The sequence below is a fragment of the Onychomys torridus genome, chromosome 18, assembly GCF_903995425.1.
Source record: "Onychomys torridus chromosome 18, mOncTor1.1, whole genome shotgun sequence".
Taxonomy (NCBI): Eukaryota; Metazoa; Chordata; class Mammalia; order Rodentia; family Cricetidae; genus Onychomys; species Onychomys torridus.
Window position 1 is genome coordinate 46990361 of NC_050460.1, and position 18358 is coordinate 47008718.

The 18358-nt window shown below is 38.1% G+C and overlaps 1 protein-coding gene across 1 annotated transcript in view; it reads left to right on the forward strand.

Annotated features, from left to right (window-relative positions):
• Positions 1 to 18358, forward strand: part of Ctnna3 (catenin alpha 3) — a 1414880-nt gene that overhangs the window by 1359656 nt on the left and 36866 nt on the right. Inside the window, exon 22 of the mRNA XM_036167773.1 lies at positions 5325 to 5459. Coding sequence (XP_036023666.1) covers positions 5325 to 5459 — 135 coding nt within the window. The remainder of the gene's footprint in view (positions 1 to 5324; positions 5460 to 18358) is intronic.

An 18358-nucleotide genomic window follows, 5' to 3' on the forward strand; every position in this document is an offset into this window, starting at 1 on the left:
TCTGATGACAACTGGGTTAGGCACCAATCTATGAGTATAACAGAATATCTTTAGACATCATCACATTGACATTTTTTTGTCCTCCTGTTGTGTTTGGGCCTATCCTAGCTCTCTAGATCATCCAGCCTGTGAGTCCTGGTTCTCCCAGAAGTGTCAGGGGTGAGCTTACTCTCCTGGCATGGGTTTTAGGCAAGACCAGTCATTGTTTGGCCACTCCCTCCATCTATAGTCCACCCTTACCCCAGCACCTCCCATAGATAGGACAGACTGTGGGTCATATGGCTGGGTTGGGTTCCTACTCTCTCCCTCCACTTGAAGTCTAGTCAAAACAGATGGCCAGTTCAGGGTATATATCCACTTTTGCTAGGAGTCTTAGCTGGGGTCATGCTTGGAGATTTCTGGGAGATTCCCTTGCACCAGGTTTTTACCTGATCTCCAAATGCCCTGCTTTCCAGTAGTCTCTTTCAGTACTCTCTCCTTTGTGACCCCCAACCTGATCACTCATGTTCCCCTCCCTACCTGCCCACAGTCCACACAGGTGATCTCTTCTGTTTCCCATTCTCAGGGAGAGGACTTTCTTTTAACCTGAAAAAAAATTCCATTTGTATTATGGTTCCTAAGTTTGTTTTTATGGGTTGTCTGTGTTTGCAAATGTGTGTGTGTGTGTGTGTGTGTGTGTGTGTGTGTATGTGCGTATATGTGTATGTATGTATGTGTGTGTATATATGTGTGTGTGTATGTGTGTGTGTATGTGTGTATGTGTCTCTGTGTGTGTTTGTATGTATGTGTGTGTGCATTTGTGTATGTGTATATGTATGTGTGTATGTGTCTTTGTGTATATGTATGTATGTGTATGTGTGTATATATGTGTGTATGTGTCTGTGTGTGTATGTGTGTGTATGTGTTTGTATGTGTGTGTATGTGTGTGTGTATGTGTGTGTATGTGTTTGTATGTATGTGTGTATGTATGTGTGTGTATGTGTATATATACGTGTGTCTGTGTCTGTGCGTGTATGTGTGTGTGTATGTGTCTGTGTGTGTATGTGTCTGTGTGTGTCTGTGTGTGTGTCTGTGTCTCTGTGTGTGTATGTGTGTGTATGTGTTTGTATGTATGTGTATGTGTATATATACGTGTGTATGTGTCTGTGCGTGTATGTGTGTGTGTATGTGTCTGTGTGTGTCTGTGTCTGTGTGTGTCTGTGTGTGTGTATGTGTCTCTGTGTGTGTATGTGTGTGTATGTGTTTGTATGTATGTGTATGTGTATATATACGTGTGTATGTGTCTGTGTGTGTGTATGTGTCTCTGTGTGTGTATGTGTGTGTATGTGTTTGTATGTATGTGTATGTGTATATATACGTGTGTATGTGTCTGTGTGTGTATGTGTGTGTGTGTCTGTCTGTGTGTGCATGTGTCTGTGTGTGTGTATGTGTGTGTATGTGTCTGTGTGTGTGTATGTTTGTGTGTATATATGTGTGTATGTGTCTGTGTGTGTATGTGTATGTGTCTGTGTGTGTATGTGTGTGTGTCTGTGTCTCTGTGTGTGTATGTGTCTCTGTCTCTGTGTGTGTATGTGTGTGTGTATGTGTCTGTGTGTGTATGTGTGTGTATGTGTCTGTGTATGTGTGTGTATGTGTCTGTGTGTGTATGTGTGTGTATGTGTGTGTGTCTGTGTGTGTGTCTCAGTAGGTGTTTCTTCAGTTTTTTCTTGGCTCTTTTTGTTACTGCTGTTTCTTTTGCCCTATTCTGCTTTCTTTGTTTTTTTATGTTATTTTCTTTCATTAGTTTTGGGTGCCTGTTTGTCTCCTATTGAGAGAGAGAAAGATAGATTTGGGTGGGTAGGGTGTGGAAAGGATCTGGGAGGGCACTTTTTGGGACCCGTTTGTGTCCCAGTGAGGCAAAGAGAGAAAGGGTCCGGATTTAGGTTGATAGTGATGTGGGGAGGATCCGGGAGAAGTTGGAGGAGCGCAACCGTAATTAAAATATATTGTCTAAAAATCTATTCTCAATTAAAAAAAGAATCAAATCAGCAATTACAGGGTAAATTTCATCAGGAGTTTTCTAAACCTGAAAGAGCAAATCCATGCTAATCAAATTTGTAATTCAAAATAAAAGGCCATCTTAAGAAGCCCAGTTAGAAATCAAGTGCAGTTTAGTACTTACCATGTACATTGATGCCCATAAGAAGAGCGACATTATTTCTGGCCACAGAGGTAAGGATGAAGTCTCCATCTTCCTTAATTTTATCCCTGCTACCTATTAGTTGGCAAGGAAACTGCCCCTCTGTGCCTCTGTTTCTGCATTCATTGACTGAGGGTTATAGTGGATCCATGGATTATACAGGGATTTATGCAGTCCCTGTATAACTCTTCTGTAGACAGGGAATAATACATGACAGATGAAACACTATCTATGCCAAGACTGCCATTGGATCTGACCATAAGAGTAAAGAATAAAGAGGAGGTTCCTCAATAAGCAAAATCAAAAGTGTTTTGAAGGACTGCTGTGAGGGAGAAATGATTGTTCATCCATGTGAATGAACCTGAGAAAACAAAACCCTCATATTTACTATTTTTGAAGCTTAATCTGGAGATCTGTGAAATGGCATCATCTAGAGCTGACTGAAAGGTTGTACATCACACTTTTGAAAGACCAGGTGCGGTGCCTCACATGGAGGAAGTACCCAGTGAACACGCACTTCCTGTCAGGAGGAAATAATTGGGGAGAGAACCTTTTTTCATTGGAAGAAGATACCAGTGTCTCAGAGTTTGACCACTGAATGTTATTACAAGCCTAAATTATTCAGGGTAGCATCCTGCAGGCAGGAAAACTATGGAAATTAGCTGCCGCCTCTCCTCTGCTTTCTGTTTTACTTTCTTCTTTTTCTCTTCTGCCTTTTGCTCTTTCTTGTTTCGTTTTACTGAATTACAATTTAATCTTCATTAAGATGCTTGTAGTCTCATTGTTAATTCCTTATTCAAAACAAAAATGACATTTATTTAAACTCACTTTTTCTATCATGTCTAATGTCTTTCTGGCTGCTGACCATGTATCCACCAAGCTTTGTATATGTCTATTTCTGTCTAGCAGGTGGAAATATTTTTGCAGAGAAATATATTTGCTTCCTTTATTGATCATTATGAACTTTTAGTGCATGTTCCCATGTCCTCATCTTGTACGCCTGACTTGGAGCTATGTAGACCAAAGTACTTAACAATATGAAGTAGAATAAACTTCTTAGGAATTTCCCAACCCTGCCTCATTCTAATTACAAATTAGTCATCCCTCTATATATATATGAGTTATGTATCCACCAATTCAGCCACCTCCAATTGAGTTTAATAAAGGTGGTCATTTGATGATATATGAGTACTGTGCATATACTGTCTTTCTTGTACACCATTATTTCCCAAGCAATACAATATTCCAACTACTTATATACTGTTTAAATTGATTAATTATTTACATGCAATATAGGTATATTTAAATATTTATATATAGTTTACCGGAAGGATGAGTTTAGGTTATTCACAAATACTTTGCCATTTTATTTAAGAGGAACTGAGCAATTTTGGATTTTGGTATCTATATATGTCCTAGAACCTCTCCTTAGTAGATAGTGGAACATGATTAGAATAGATGAATGCAAATATTCCTGAGAGATTTTTCTGGTCTTTCATCTTACATTTTTACATTTATTTATTTATGAGATGTGGGCAGGGCTCACATACCAAAATGTACACATGGAAGTCAGAGGATGATTTATAGGAGTATGATCTGTTCTTCTACCTTGTGTATTCTAGGAATTGAACTCTGGTTATCAGATTTGGTGGCAAGAATCCTTATTAATGAACTGTCTCACTGGTGGTTGTTCATCCTACTTTTTAATTTATATAATTATAAATTAAACTTATATAATTCAATTTAAAGATTTTAAATATCATTGTATAATTATGAAAATAAGGTGCATTTATTTCAATACAAATATAATATATGAAGAAAGTGAAGACAACTAACAATATCATAGCCATTATCATTTTCATAGACTTCCTCTTCAGTATGCTTAAAATTTACACACTTGATTCAATTTAGTTGAAATGATGCGTACAATTTTAAATTCAATTTTTAACTTTCTGCCATTGATCATTATTCTCCCATATCATTTGAAAACATTTTAAATATTTTATTGTGTATTATTTTCTTTATGCATATGTATTTGTTTGTGTAAGTGAATGCCATACATAAAATGTGGGTCCCTGTGGAAAACAGAAAGAGGGTGCCATGTCCCCTGAAACTGGAGGTACAGGTTGTTGTGAGCTGTCTGGCATAGGTTCTAGGACCTGAACTTGTTTGAATTCTCTGCAAGAGCAGCAATCTGTCTTAACCAGCAAGTCTTCTCTGATGCCCCTGAAAATACATTGAAATGATACAATGTCACAGTATTTAGACAGACATTCATATTTCCCCTTCCTACTCTTTTGTGTTCTTTCCAATTTTTGATATTTTAAGTGCTATAGCAATAGATTTTTGTTATGAGTTTCTGTTTGCATATCTGTGTTCTTATGAAAATTTATTAAAAACAGAATTAAGGTGAGGAACATACTTCTTTAAGACTCTAACTTCATGGGGGAGACAGCAGCAAGACTCACCTTTATCATGAGACTTTTTCCATGTTATAGTGAAGCTTCGACCTCTTTCCTTACAGTTCCTTACAGAAAATTAACCACCAAGGGGGACTGTTCGTTTAAAAAGAGGTTTGCTACATCCTTAAAACATGTGAGTTGTCTGCATTGGATATGCAGATATCATCTCAGGTGGAAATAATTTTCTTTATCTACACCAGCTAAGAGCATTTAAAGCTGAAAAATAATACAGCACAATATGCTTTGTTGTGGATTTGATATCCTCACACAAATATCACAGGGAAGACAGCAAAAATTATGCATTTCATGGAATATTCTTGTAGTGATTCTTGTAGTGATGATGTAATTGCATGTTACTATTTCTTCATGTCTACCTAAAGACATAATCTGAAGACTGCTAAACTTGTCATAAGTTGACGGCAGAACTGTATGTATTTCTTCATATCTGTAAATTCCTATCACAAGTATTTTGCCTAAAATCAGCGACTACATCTGAAGAAATGCATAAGCTGTTTTAACAGGCGCCTTCTAATGAAGTGTATGGGATTGTACCTGGGCTGGCATAAGAAACGGACAGGCTTGTGGAAAATTGCTAAGGTATCCATGGTGTGTGTATTCCCCACTCTGATGTACCTCTTTTTTTTATTTTGCTCTTTCTGTTTTTTTCTCTGATGTACTTGCAGTGTCCAGATCCACCTTGCAAACAGGACTTGCTGGCTTATCTGGAACAGATTAAATTCTACTCCCACCAGCTGAAAATCTGCAGCCAAGTTAAAGCTGAGATCCAAAATTTGGGGGGCGAGCTCATCATGTCAGCCGTGAGTACTGCCTGCCACCTCCACCATTACACACAGAAGACAGTAGGAACAGAGCAGCCATAGTGCAGCTTACTAACATTTCCCAGATGAATTTTGGTCTCAGTTAGTATAATTTGCATGTAATGTAAAGGTAGTTACATAAAAAGGAGAGATTCTCATCAGGGGTAGAGGAAGGAAACTAATCATTATTATCTGTCTCTGACCTAAGTTTTTGCTCAGTCATTATAATCACTTTCCAGGTTTCTTTTTTAAAATGTTAAATCAGTGGGTTTTTTGTTTGTTTGTTTTTGTTTTTGTTTTTTTACTCCAGAGATTAAAAAATATATCAGGTTTTTGATATGACCTGGATAAGAAATTTATGGGCACATAGAACAGTTTTTAGACCTTATAAAGTGTACTAAGGTAACTCTGAATTGAGTTCTATAAGGTTTTAAAATAAATGAATGTAAAATTATATATTAATTCAATTATTTTACTATTATTAATTGGTATTCAAATTTTCTACATATTTATTTTTATAAGCCAAAAATTCCGGTCCTGAGAGTAAAAGAAAATCCCATATGTAATTTTTGGTGTAGAGTACTAGAAATATTTTGTATTAGAGGAACTTGCATAAATTCTTCAGTGGCCTTGAGTTTCAAGATGCTTTTAAATTACTGTGATAGAAATAATGTCTGGTGGGTTTTGCTCATCTTTTAATAACATTAGATCATTTCTCTAGAGCAGGCACAGTAATAAAATAATATTTGATGTCTATATTGGATTCAGTTATCAGTGACTTTGAGAAGGACATGGACCAAGATTATAAATTTAAGTTAAAGTAAAGCATGATGAACATTTTAGGAAACCATATTGCTAGAACCCTTTTTAAAGCTGTACCAGTATACTTATGTATTAGCAGCATCTCATCCTTCTGTATCCCAGCATGAAACTTTATCTTAATGAAATGATGTTCTTGAAGTAAATGTAGTTACAAAAAAAGGAAAGGTTATCATCAGGGGCAGGGAGTGAAAACAAATCATTATTGATTATCTATCTCCAGTCTAAGTTTTAGTCCAAGCATTGCAATCACATTCCAGGGAGACATTTATTTGATTGTTTTGTTTTCTTTATTATCTGAAGCAGCGCAATACAGAAAGGTTAAATAGCTTCTGTGGGGTCATACAAGTAAATGTCAAAGTTAAGGTGTTTTTTCTTTTGGTACTCACCATTGAATCCATGAAGAAATTGAGGTTCACAAGGCAAGAGTGAATGATTCAGAAAAAAATGGTAGAATCTCTCTCTTGCTTTTTATTTCTGTAAAGGTCAGAGGAGAAATTAAAGATTTATTTTCTTGATATACAAATTTTAGAAAAACACACAGATGTATATCAATGTTGATATCGTTTCACTTTTCAAAGAAAATATAGTTGATTAAATCACAAACCATATAAGCCCTATTAGCAGGTCTACATAGGAATATACACATATTCATGGGTACACACATACAGTTCAAAGAGAATTGTTTAGGTGTCGGTGACTATTTTTCCTATCATAAGTAAGAAATGAATTTACTTCATATATCCTACTGAACATTATAGCTTAGTATACATTAAACATGAAGAGAACATAAATGAACACTTACAAGCAACATAGACCAACTTTTATCACAGTGTCTTTTGTAGTGTGTTGACTATCTTATATAAGGTATTGAATACATCATGATAAGGAAACACTGTGTATAGATATTGGCTGTTGCTCAGTCTGTGAGGTCAAGGTTTACAGCAATACTGCTAGTCGAATACTGAGTGTTGCTATTTCAGGAAAAAGTCCGGATTCCATATTTAGTGTTTTGTTTCTACTCACTGTGTCACTTGCCCATTATTTAAATAAATAACATTGAAAAATTATAGGCCAAATCACAGTAAATCAATGACCACCTCGGCATAAACATATTGAATATGTACATTAAACTATCTGATGCTGTATTTCTTTTTTTAATTTTTTTATTATTATGTGTTTTAATTTTATACATCATCCATGGGTTACCCTGTCCTCCCCCCTCCCGCACCCACCCCCACCTTTCCCCTAAGCCCCTCCCCTCCATTCCCATGTCCTCCAGGACCAAGACATCCCTGGGGACTCATTAAAACCTGGTGGATTCAGTACAGGCAGGTCCAGTCCCCTCCTTCCAGGCTAAGCATGTGTCCCTGTGTATGCTCAAGGTTCTAAACAGCCAGCTCGTGCACCAAGGACAGGTCCCAGTCCCACAGCCTGGGAGCCTCCCAAACAGATCAAGCTATTCAGTGGTCTCACTTATTAAGAAGGCCTGATCCAGCTGGGGGCTCCACAGCCTTTGGTTCATAATTCATGTGCTTCCATTCGATTGGCTGTTTGTCCCTGTCCTTTTTGCAATCTTGGATTCAACAAGTCACGCTCTTGCTGTCCCTCCTCTTTCTCGACAGTTGGACACCTGGAGCTCCACCTGGGGCCTGGCTGAGGATCTCTGCATCCACTTCCATCAGTTATTGGATGAGAGTTCCAAGACGACTGGTAGGGTGTTTAGTCATCTGATCACCAGACTAGGTCAGATCAGGCTTTCTCTTGACCATTGCCAGCCGTCTACAGAGGATATATCATTGTGGGTTTCTGGGGACCTCTCGAGCACTCTGCCTATTCCTGACTCTGAGATACCACCTTACACCTGTCAGAGTGGCTAAGATCAAAAATACAGAAGACAGCTTATTATGCTATATTTCTAAACTATTAAACATCCAGTCTTTTTCCCCCTCACTCAATATTCTACAGTCATAATCTTTTCCAAATATACACAATGGCTTTTGTCTTACTCAGAGCAAAGCTCTCAAAAATACTTAATATATGTCCATAGGTCCATTCTTGACAGTGCTTTTAAAAAACATCATTTCTATACTTATAAATCAGTGCCTTGATTAGCATCATCAGAGAAGCTTTCTGATGCAGCCAGCAGGAACAAATACAGAAACCCACAGCCAGATATTATGCAGAGAGTAAGAGACCTTGGAATTCTGCAGAAGAGGGGAAGAAAAGAGTGTAAGACCAGAAAGGGTGAAGAACACCCCAAGAAAACAAGGCCTTCTAAATAAAGAAGAACAACGCATAATGCAGCAGGAATCTTAGAGTCTTATTAATAAAATCAAACTCTGAGCCAGGTATTGGGGTGAATGCTGGAAGATCAGAGAAGCAGAACAAGCCACAGCTTCCTTATCTTTCCAGTTACTCAGCTGATCCTGTTTCCTCAGACTAGAAGCCTCTGAGTCTTCACATCCAAATGGATCTCATCTGAACTGTGCTGCTCAAAAGCCTAAAAGCTTAACCAGCCAAATGCTTAACCAACTAAATGCTTAACCAGCCACATGCTTCTAGTTTCTGGTCCTCATGCCTTATATACCTTTCTGATTTCTACCATCACTCCCTGGGATTAAACACATGAGTCACCATGCTTGGCTATATCCTTGAACAGATGGATTTCTGCTTCTGGAATGCTAAGATTAAAGGCGTGTGCTACCACTGCCTAACCTCTATGTTTAATATTGTGGCTGTTCTGTTCTCTGACCCCAGATAAGTTTATTAGGATGCACAATATTTTGGGGAACACAATACCACCACAGCATGAGGATTATACAGGTCTGCACCAGTTCCTCTGTATTCATATTATTCTTATGCTGAGAATTCTCAGTGTATTAATGAGCGAGTCTCTGATTCTTGTGCCTTTTCTTGGGCTCTTTTCCTTCTGTTTGTTTGTTTTGTTCAAATTTGATATAATAGTTTTTGTGTCATTTTATTATATTTTACTTAGTTACATTAAAAAATGGCTGGGTGGTGGTGGCGCACACCTTTAATCCCAGCACTCAGAAGGCAGAGGCAGGCGGATCTCTGTGAGATTGAGGCCAGCCTGGTCTACAAAGTGAGATCCAGGACAGGCACCAATGTTACACAGAGAAACCCTGCCTCGAAAACAAAACAAGTTAAAAAACAAAAACAAACAAACAATAAAAAATGAATAACTGAGAACCTTGCTGCTAGGGTAAAGGTTAACAAATGAACTATCATTTGTATCTGTTAGGAGAGGGAAAATAAACATTCACTAAAGTATTGACAACTATTTATATCAACCACTCCAGGGCAGGCCTCATGTTCAGGAGTAGTTAAACAACTCATAATTGTCTCCACAGTTTTATGTGTGCTTTTATTTGGTTACAGTTGGGTGTTTTGTTTTCTTTTACTCTTCTTTGGGTGTTTTTTTTTTTTTTTTTGTATTTGTTTTGTTTTGTTTGTTTGTTTTGAGGGGGTTGTTGTCATATTGGGGTGGTGTTTTATTTTGTTGTTTTGTTTTGTTTTTGTGTGTTTGTTTTGGGGGGTTATTTTTTGTTTGTCTCTTAAGAAATAACTTAAGGTTGGGTTGGTAGGGAAGGGGAAAGGATCTGGAAAGAATTAGGGGTGGGAAAGAAGATGATCAAAATATATTTAAATTTAAAAACTGTTTTAAATAAGAGTATATATCTTTACAAAATGACTGCTAATTGTCCATCCAAAATGTAATCTTGAGATATATAAATGGGTTTTACATTCACCATTGTTTGGTGTGGTAATTCAAATTCATGAACTTTACATTATATATATGGCAGGAACCATTTAGAACCCAGGGATTTTCAATTTAAAAGTGAAGTCATTATGTATCCATGTATCATTGTGAATCCAAAGCTATTTGTCATCATTTTGCCCACAGTTCTCCATTAGAAAAATAAATCTGCCAGGGGAAAGCATGCCCCCTTTTACATTTCTTGACATCTGCTCACAGGTGGGTCCTGGAGAGCTTTTAAAGTACTTTTCATTTTTGTGTGCCAAACTATGCTTGCTTGAATATTTCCATGACCCTATATTCACCTTCTTTCTTTCTTCTTCCTTTTTCTTTGTTTCTTTATGTGTGTCATTTTTTTCTTCTTTAAATTGAAAACTAACCTGTTATGGGGTTTTTAGAAATTAACAAGCACACTTTTAAAGCACAGAAACTTATTTTTAAATATCACACAGATTTTGTATTTAAAACAGGGGAGTTTAACACAGAATATGTTCATCACAGAGTCAGGTTTGTGTGACAGGACTGTTAGAAAATGCATTTGACAAAGAAGTAAGTCTGAGTGGATGTGATTCTGGCCTGAATAGGCAGAATATATTCTGTGAGTGCTGAGGGTTAGGGTAGAGAAATTGAATAAGTGAAATTAAATGATTTTAAATACGGCATTGAATTAAAATCCATCCCCTCTTATTTATATGTCTATACAATACACATGTATCCTGAATTTGCATGTTTTAACTATAGGAAACCAAAAGTACAGTTCATTAAAAATCACAGAAAAGGTGCCATGTGACTCTGCCAAGCATACTAATACATATGGACCACAAGAAAATGACTATCCGGTGGGTCTTTTATGATGATCAAGTCCATACAAAAGTAACACAAATAAAATACACTTTAGTGTGTGATGTTAGTGTAGAGTAATTCAATAAACTGTGTAATCATAGTGTACACAGATGTACATGGTTGAACAGGTAAGGGAATAAATAAGCCAATTGTACGTTAAGGGTGAAGGACAGGGAAGACTTACTTCAATATTCTGGGAGTTGGCAACTTAGCTAAACTATGGCAACACCCTCTAAATGCTGCACGTGGTGGGAAGAGTGGGTCTAGAAGATTCAGTAGATGAGTTTGGTTTTATTCACTGAAGTTAGGTGACTATGGGACATCAGAGGGGATAAAGTTCTAGGAGAAGCTGGAGCTACAACTGTGACTCTTTGGGAAGAAAGGTCTAAGAAGCAACTGGAGCCATTCACTAAATGAATGCTGGAGAAGGATTTTTTAAAAAATATTTCTATTTTATAATTAATTTTACATATCAGCCAAGGATTCCCCTGTCCTCCCTCCTCCCACCCCCCAGTCTCCCCCCAACCCATCCCCCATTCCCACCTCCTCCAAGGCAAGGTCTCCCCTGGGGAGTCAGCCCCAGCCCAATCAGCCAGAGAGAGGAGGGATTATATGAGCAAGAGATATTGAGACCATGATTGGAAAGAGCACAGGGACAAATAGCCAGACTAGTGGAAACACACAAACTGGAGAAGGATTTTAAGGAACTTGCTGAAATAGGGATTTTCCAGAAGACCTTTCACAGTGCATAAGTTTACTTTGACACTTAAAGTCAGAAGGTTTCTCCGGTTCTGCCAAGCCCCTGCACTCCCATAGCCCGCTTATAAAACTATCACTTAGAAGCTTATATTAATTTTAACTGCTTGGCCATTAGCTCAGGCTTATTACTGACTAGCTCTTACATTCAAATTAACCCATAATTCTTATCTATGTTTAGCCATGTGGCTTGGCACCTTTTCTCAGTTAGACATTCTCATCTTGCTTCCTCTGCATCTGGCTTGGGACCCATGACTCAGCCCTTCCTCTTCTCAGAATTCTCCTTGTCTGCTCAACACACCTATAGTTCTGCCTGGCCACTGGCTAATCAATATTTTATTAAACCAGTGTACAAAAGCATTATCCCACAGCATTTTAAACAAATTGGGGGTTAGAGTCTGCCAGAGGGTCTGTCTGAGAATCATCAAGGAGTCAGGCATTTTTTGCTCCATCAACTTTCTGGCTCTGACTCTGGTTGCATTATTATCTAGACCAAAGAAATGTCTTCAGTCAGAATGAAGGGAAACTGAAGCATGTGTTCATGGCTTCAATTTCCCCTGGACATTGACAAGCAGAGTTTTCTCAGTGGCAAAGCATGATAAAAATAATGTTCCATTTGTCTGTCTGTGTTTTAGCCTGGATGCAAATCCTTTCCTCAGTGTAACCAGTTGTGTTGCTGTGAGGGAAAAGGTGGGCATTGGCGGCAACCGATTTTGCACGTCTGGTGCTCTGTGAATGCTAAAACTCAGCAGTCCTTGCTCGTGTTTTAAACATCTGCTTTCAAAGACGTAGTCTCCTATAGAAATTCTTGAATCTCTCAAATGAATCACTTTGTGGGAGTTGATACCTATAAATGATGTAGACAATTGATGTTCCCTGAGCCTGAGAAGTACATGGTAGATACCTTCTTAGAAAATATCTGAATTTATTTGTCAAGCTGTATCAGGCTTAAAATGATGGTGATGACACCACAGGAAGATGAGAACCAATGCAGGGAGAGAGAAATGATGGGGTCATCTAATAGAATATGGGGGAGGCTGGCAGGGAGGAGAAGGTGTCTCTGAGTACAGCCTCCCAGAACAGATAAAATTACAGATGTGCTGAAAGCCTATTTATCCTGTGGTACTTACATAGGTTTAAATGGCACTAACTGAGGGATTCTCAGGAAAAGAATAAGAAGCATGAAGAAATAAACGAACCAATGAAAAAATTGACACATTAACAGAAAAAAATAACACTTTTAGTGAGCGACAGGGATGAGCTTAGGAGGACAGTTAAGAGATTAAGGTTGGAAAATGAGAAAGCTTTTCTTCTGAGCTGGGACTAAGGTGAAATAAGATATAATCACACATAAAGATTGATGAGTGGAGAGCAGAAGAAGTTCTTACTCTGGATCTCATCTTTTGATAAAATTGGAGACATCTTCTGTTAGCACTGGAGTTCAAGCGTTCTGTCCAAACACCACTGTACCAGTGGAAATAAGATGCCCATATCTTCAATCACTTCTCCACATTGCTTAGAAGAGGAAGCAGCACAAGGTAGTCACCGTGATTTGAGATAGAGGGCAGAGAAGCTGTTTGCCCACTTTATCCGTCTAGGTCCAGGCTCCAGGACATTACCTGATGGTGGAATCTGCCCCAGCCTGCTCATCCTCTGTTCCCAAGAATGTGACATCACAATGACTTCCCAAGTGCTTCCCAAGTGCTCTTAAATCACGTGGGAGTCCTCTAAAGGACCAGTACAAAAGAGTAGTTGGATGCAAAGTTCCTAGTAACTAAACGGGATCTTGTGGTTCAGTCTCCACAGGCACTCTGACTCATGAGTGGCTTAAATAAAGAAAAAAAAGAGTGTCCGGGAGGGAGGTGGTAGCTCACACCTTTAATCCCAGCACTCAGGAGGCAGAGGCAGGCAGATCTCTGTGAGTTTGAGGCCAGCCTGGTCTATAGAGCGAGATCCCAGAACAGGCACCAAAACTACACAGAGAAACCCTGTCTCAAAAAAGCCAAAAAGAAAAGAAGTAAAATATAGAATATAACTCCCAAATAATTATCTTGTACTCAGGTTACCAGAAGTCTGTCCACCAAACACTCTGTCAATTGTTCCTCTAGTCTCTGGAAGCACAGTGGCCAGCTGGATAACTGTTATACCTCATAAAAGGAAGTGTATCATAAACAAATAAATATTGTTATAATCTAATATGTATATGTATACATAAATTCCATATGGGAAAAATCAAAAAATAAATAGTTTGAAACTCTTAAAATTTCCTTTTCCCAGGTTCCATGTTTTTAGGTCAGCAAATTCTTATATGACTTAGAATTGATTAATTACATAATTACTGTGTTTTGTGAATTTCCTTTAATGTGTTTAATCGTACCCTTATACCCTGAAGCAGGTGTGCCAAAGCCACACTTTTAAAAATTGGGAAAATATATGAAACTAATCCACTGGGAGCAAGAAGATCAGCAAGATTTGCTAGTTTTCCAGGCAACTGCAACAGAGCTCTGGCTTCTATCAGGGAACAATATATATCAATTAAGGAATGATAGGGGTCAGCAGTAATATAACTATTGACCAAAGGAGCCACCAGGGCCCACAGAACTTAGGCAATCAAGTACATACAAATCTCCTAGTAGGCTAATGTGCTTGCTATGTTATGACATTAGGGAATTAGCTAATGAGCTTTCTGGATATAGTGTATCCATTTGTCTAGGCATGAAAAAAAATGAGAAAACAGAGAAAAGGGAAGATTTTGAAAATTAGCAGAAATACTTATCAAGAAAGACACACAGGGTCATCGTATAAAATGGAAGAAGTGAAGGAAATGGGGCCTGGGAGAGGGATGAAGAAGAAAGGAAGGTGGAGGAAACGAAAGAGGAGTTGAAAGTTTTTAATTACAAAATTTAGCTTCAGAAAGTGGCTTTAGCTCATTGGTTGGTTGATTTGTAAAGTCATGCTAACCAGGAATGAAAGCAAAGCACTGATACCTTAGTGATTCAGGAATTATTTCTTTAGTATGTGTGTGAGGGGGTGGTTTTGTTTTTGTATTGCTATTCAACAAAGCGGATTAAGAAAGTATCTTGGTCTGTAGACAAACAGCCATCATCATGGATGAGATTGTTTCTAGGAAGGCGTTTTATGCTGTGTACCCAGTGGCAGTCACATTTGGAACTAGTAGAGTAATATGTTGTGTTGTAACTATTTCAACTTGACACATATGGAAATAGATGGAGTGTTTTAATAACTTGTTCAAGGACACAGGATAGGGCTCAGCAGATCCAGGACCTGAATCTTGGGCATCATGTTTTATACTTCATAGTTATCGAAAATATTCCCCTCTAATTTCCCAGCAAGTTTGGTTGTAAGGTGACAGGAGGTGATATCAGAACAGCTGGCTACATAGTGCTTGCCTTTGCTAAGGAATAAGGTCTGGCTTAATTAAAAATGAGGAGAAACATGGACTAAACATAATATTAATGACAAGAAGGATTTATTGAATCAGTATTTGCAAGGCTAACTGACCAGAACACACATTCAAAATATGGAATTAATAGGATGCAATTGAACTCAAAACACTGGAGCAGGATATAATCTAGACAAGTAATGTGTTCCTTCTTGATTCTTCTTGGTTCCTTCTTTCTGCATTTCTGGTCTTGTTCCTGTTGTTCTTCTCAGCTTGTCTAAAACATCTTCAGTAACAGTTACTGCATGCAATAGACTATAAAGGGTAGAAATCTCTTGCCTCAGTTTGTTTTAAGAGCGCACTTCCATGATGCTGCTTTATCTTCACCAGTAGGAATGAGAGGGTGGCTTTAGGCACTTTCCTTGGTGATGGTTAATCTAGAAAAGGTGACACATATCAAACCAGCATATACCTTCTTTGTGACATTAGGATTGGTTTGGTTTGACTTTACTGAGATGGTTACAGTTTCTCTTAGGAAGATCAATGTTCTGTTTTTTTCTTTGTTTGTTTGTTTGTTTTTTTTAATTAAGATACTTTTGGTCACAGGGAGAGGTAAAATCAGACATCTGGATGAGAAACAAAGTCAGTGCCAACAAAGAGGAAGTGTGAATTGGTGGTGAGGTATTTACTGCTTGTAATGATGGTCAGATTGCTATTTGTAATAGTCGTACATGATTCAGAACACAGACACTAAATTATTACATTCAATTCTGTTAATATTTAAAACAGAATTTTTGACTGTCAAACTGTTCTTGAGAATGGAATTGGCTTGTTACCAACCCATGGTAGGGAAGAGAAGAAACTAACTATGTCTTTTATATGCTAAACAACCTGAAACTTGGAACTTCAAAGAGACGGTGGAAGAAATGTCCATGAGATAAGTAAGATGCATTTGACAACTGTAGAAGGAGCCAGCGCCCCACTAGGCAAAATACACATCAAAGTAAGATCAACCCTCCATACAGACACTTGGACGCTTGTGAGTTTAGCTGGGAATCAGCTATAAAAACACAGATGTAAAAGGGAGAAAAGAAAAGCAGCAAGGAGCTAAGGATTGTGGAAGAGCAATGTTGATTTCAACATCCATTGTAAGAAGATAAAGGTAGAAGTGAATGAAAGCAGTGTAAGCGAAGACACGGGGTGGCAAGGATTACATTCTAAGTTACCATTTCATCTCTTGGAAATAAGTAATAGACAGTCAATTTAGTCAAGGGATAAATGCTCTCTCCCTCTCTCCCTTTCAATTCCTTTCTTCCTCTCTGCTCCCTCCCTCTCTTCTCCCTTGCCCCCCCCCCTTTTCTTTTGAGTTTCCTGTCAAAACCAGTACAATCTCATTCTTTCTTCATGGTTTGCTGTATTTTAATTTTATTTATTAGTATGGAATGAATGGCAGGTGTGTGTTGAGGGGGTGTTGGGAGATAGAAGGAGAGACAGGGAGAGAGAAGTGGCATGGATTTGTTCCCGGAGGCAAGAAGACAGTCATAGGGAGTCTTTTCTCCTCTTACCTTTAAGTGGTTTCCAGGGATTGAATTCTGGTCATCAGGCTTTTACAGTAAGTACCTTCACCACTGAGCTATCTTGCTGGCCTTTTTCTTCATGACTTAGTGCCTAGATGATATTAATAACAAATTAATAACTCTTAGTTATTATCATTGATATCTTAGATATCAATCACTGGCTTCTTGTGCTTTCATCCATTTCTAGATTGCTCATCTTCAGCACTATTTGCCTATGAGAGTAAGATAATTGGTTGATTGTTAGGGTGTCCTGTACACTGTACAATACCTCTCAACTCTTTATGAAAATGATGATGCATCTCTTTAGCTGACATTCCTCCACCTCCCAGCGGCTGGTATTGGATGTCTTCATCTCAGTTAGTCCTTTCTCTGGAAGGTCCTCTGAGTGGGTCTGCACAGTCACCCCTGCAAGGCCTGCCAATGAAGCTAGCCCATGACTGAGGGGTTGATTCAAAGCATTAGACAACCCAATTCAAGACATTGTTGTGCAGTTCTACAACCCCTGGGAGATCAGGCAAAAGCTCACCTCTGGCTCAGATGAACTCAAAAGAACATTGTAACATTGTGGTATCTTTTATCATTACCCATTCATGATGGGGAAGAGTTGGCAGGGGAGCTTGTTCCACTTGGTTACTACATTTCACTTACTGACATGTTCATATATGTGCTTTTATCCTCTTAACTTCACTACAAGGAAACCCATGGCATTTGGTTGACAAGCAAGCAAAGGCTAATAAATGAATATAAGTTGCCAAATATCACATGGTTAGTCAATGACAGAAAGCAACTGTGGACTCAGACCCCAGTTGTGGCCCTCTGTGTCATTCTACACTAGCACATATATTTATTCTAATTTTCCTGCCATGACACAGAAAACAAGCTCCCTGTCCTGTAAGAGTTCAGCAAGGAAAAGAGACAAGCAGAAACATTACAGTCTGTAACATGTTTTACTACAAATACAGTTTCATTTCACTTGATTCTGAGAACTGCAAGTATAAGAAACAAAGCAATACATAAAATTAGAAATTAAATTAATAATAGGTTGTGACAGATTATGAACCAATGTAGACTTTTTGAATACATATGTTCTAGATAAATATATTAAAGCTACAAATTAATGAAGGATTCTAGTAAAAAGTCTGATAGCATAAGTGGTTATTGAGAGAGATGATATTTTATCAGGCTTTAAGTTTGAAGTTAACATTTATGTTAGTTACATCATTATTAGGAGTATCAATAGGATACATGAAAAAATATTGTCATCTTCCAGTTGATAAGACATAGAAGTGTCCAAAATGAACATGTCTTATACTGACCTTCAATGAAACATGAAATTTCCAAGAAGTCTAAGTTGAGTAAAGGTGTCTCATCAAGGACATGTGATAATGTGGCTCAGAAATTCTGCTTTCTGATGATACAGCCCATGACAGCAATAACACTGACAACCCGTGGGAGCCAACTACAATCTTGTTCCTTTGTGATAGTAGATCGTAGGAGAATGCAAACAGTCAAACTCTGGGTCACAGGACTTGACCTTTCACTGACTTTTCTGATATTTGTGATTCTGAGAACAAGAAATACAGAGCATTTCCTTTAATTTTTTAAAAAATTTTGTGTGTAGGCATTTTGCCTGCTGGTATATCTGTGTATCACACGTGTGCCCAGTACAGATGCCAAAAATATGACGTTGGCTCCCTTGGAACTGTAGTTACAGACAATT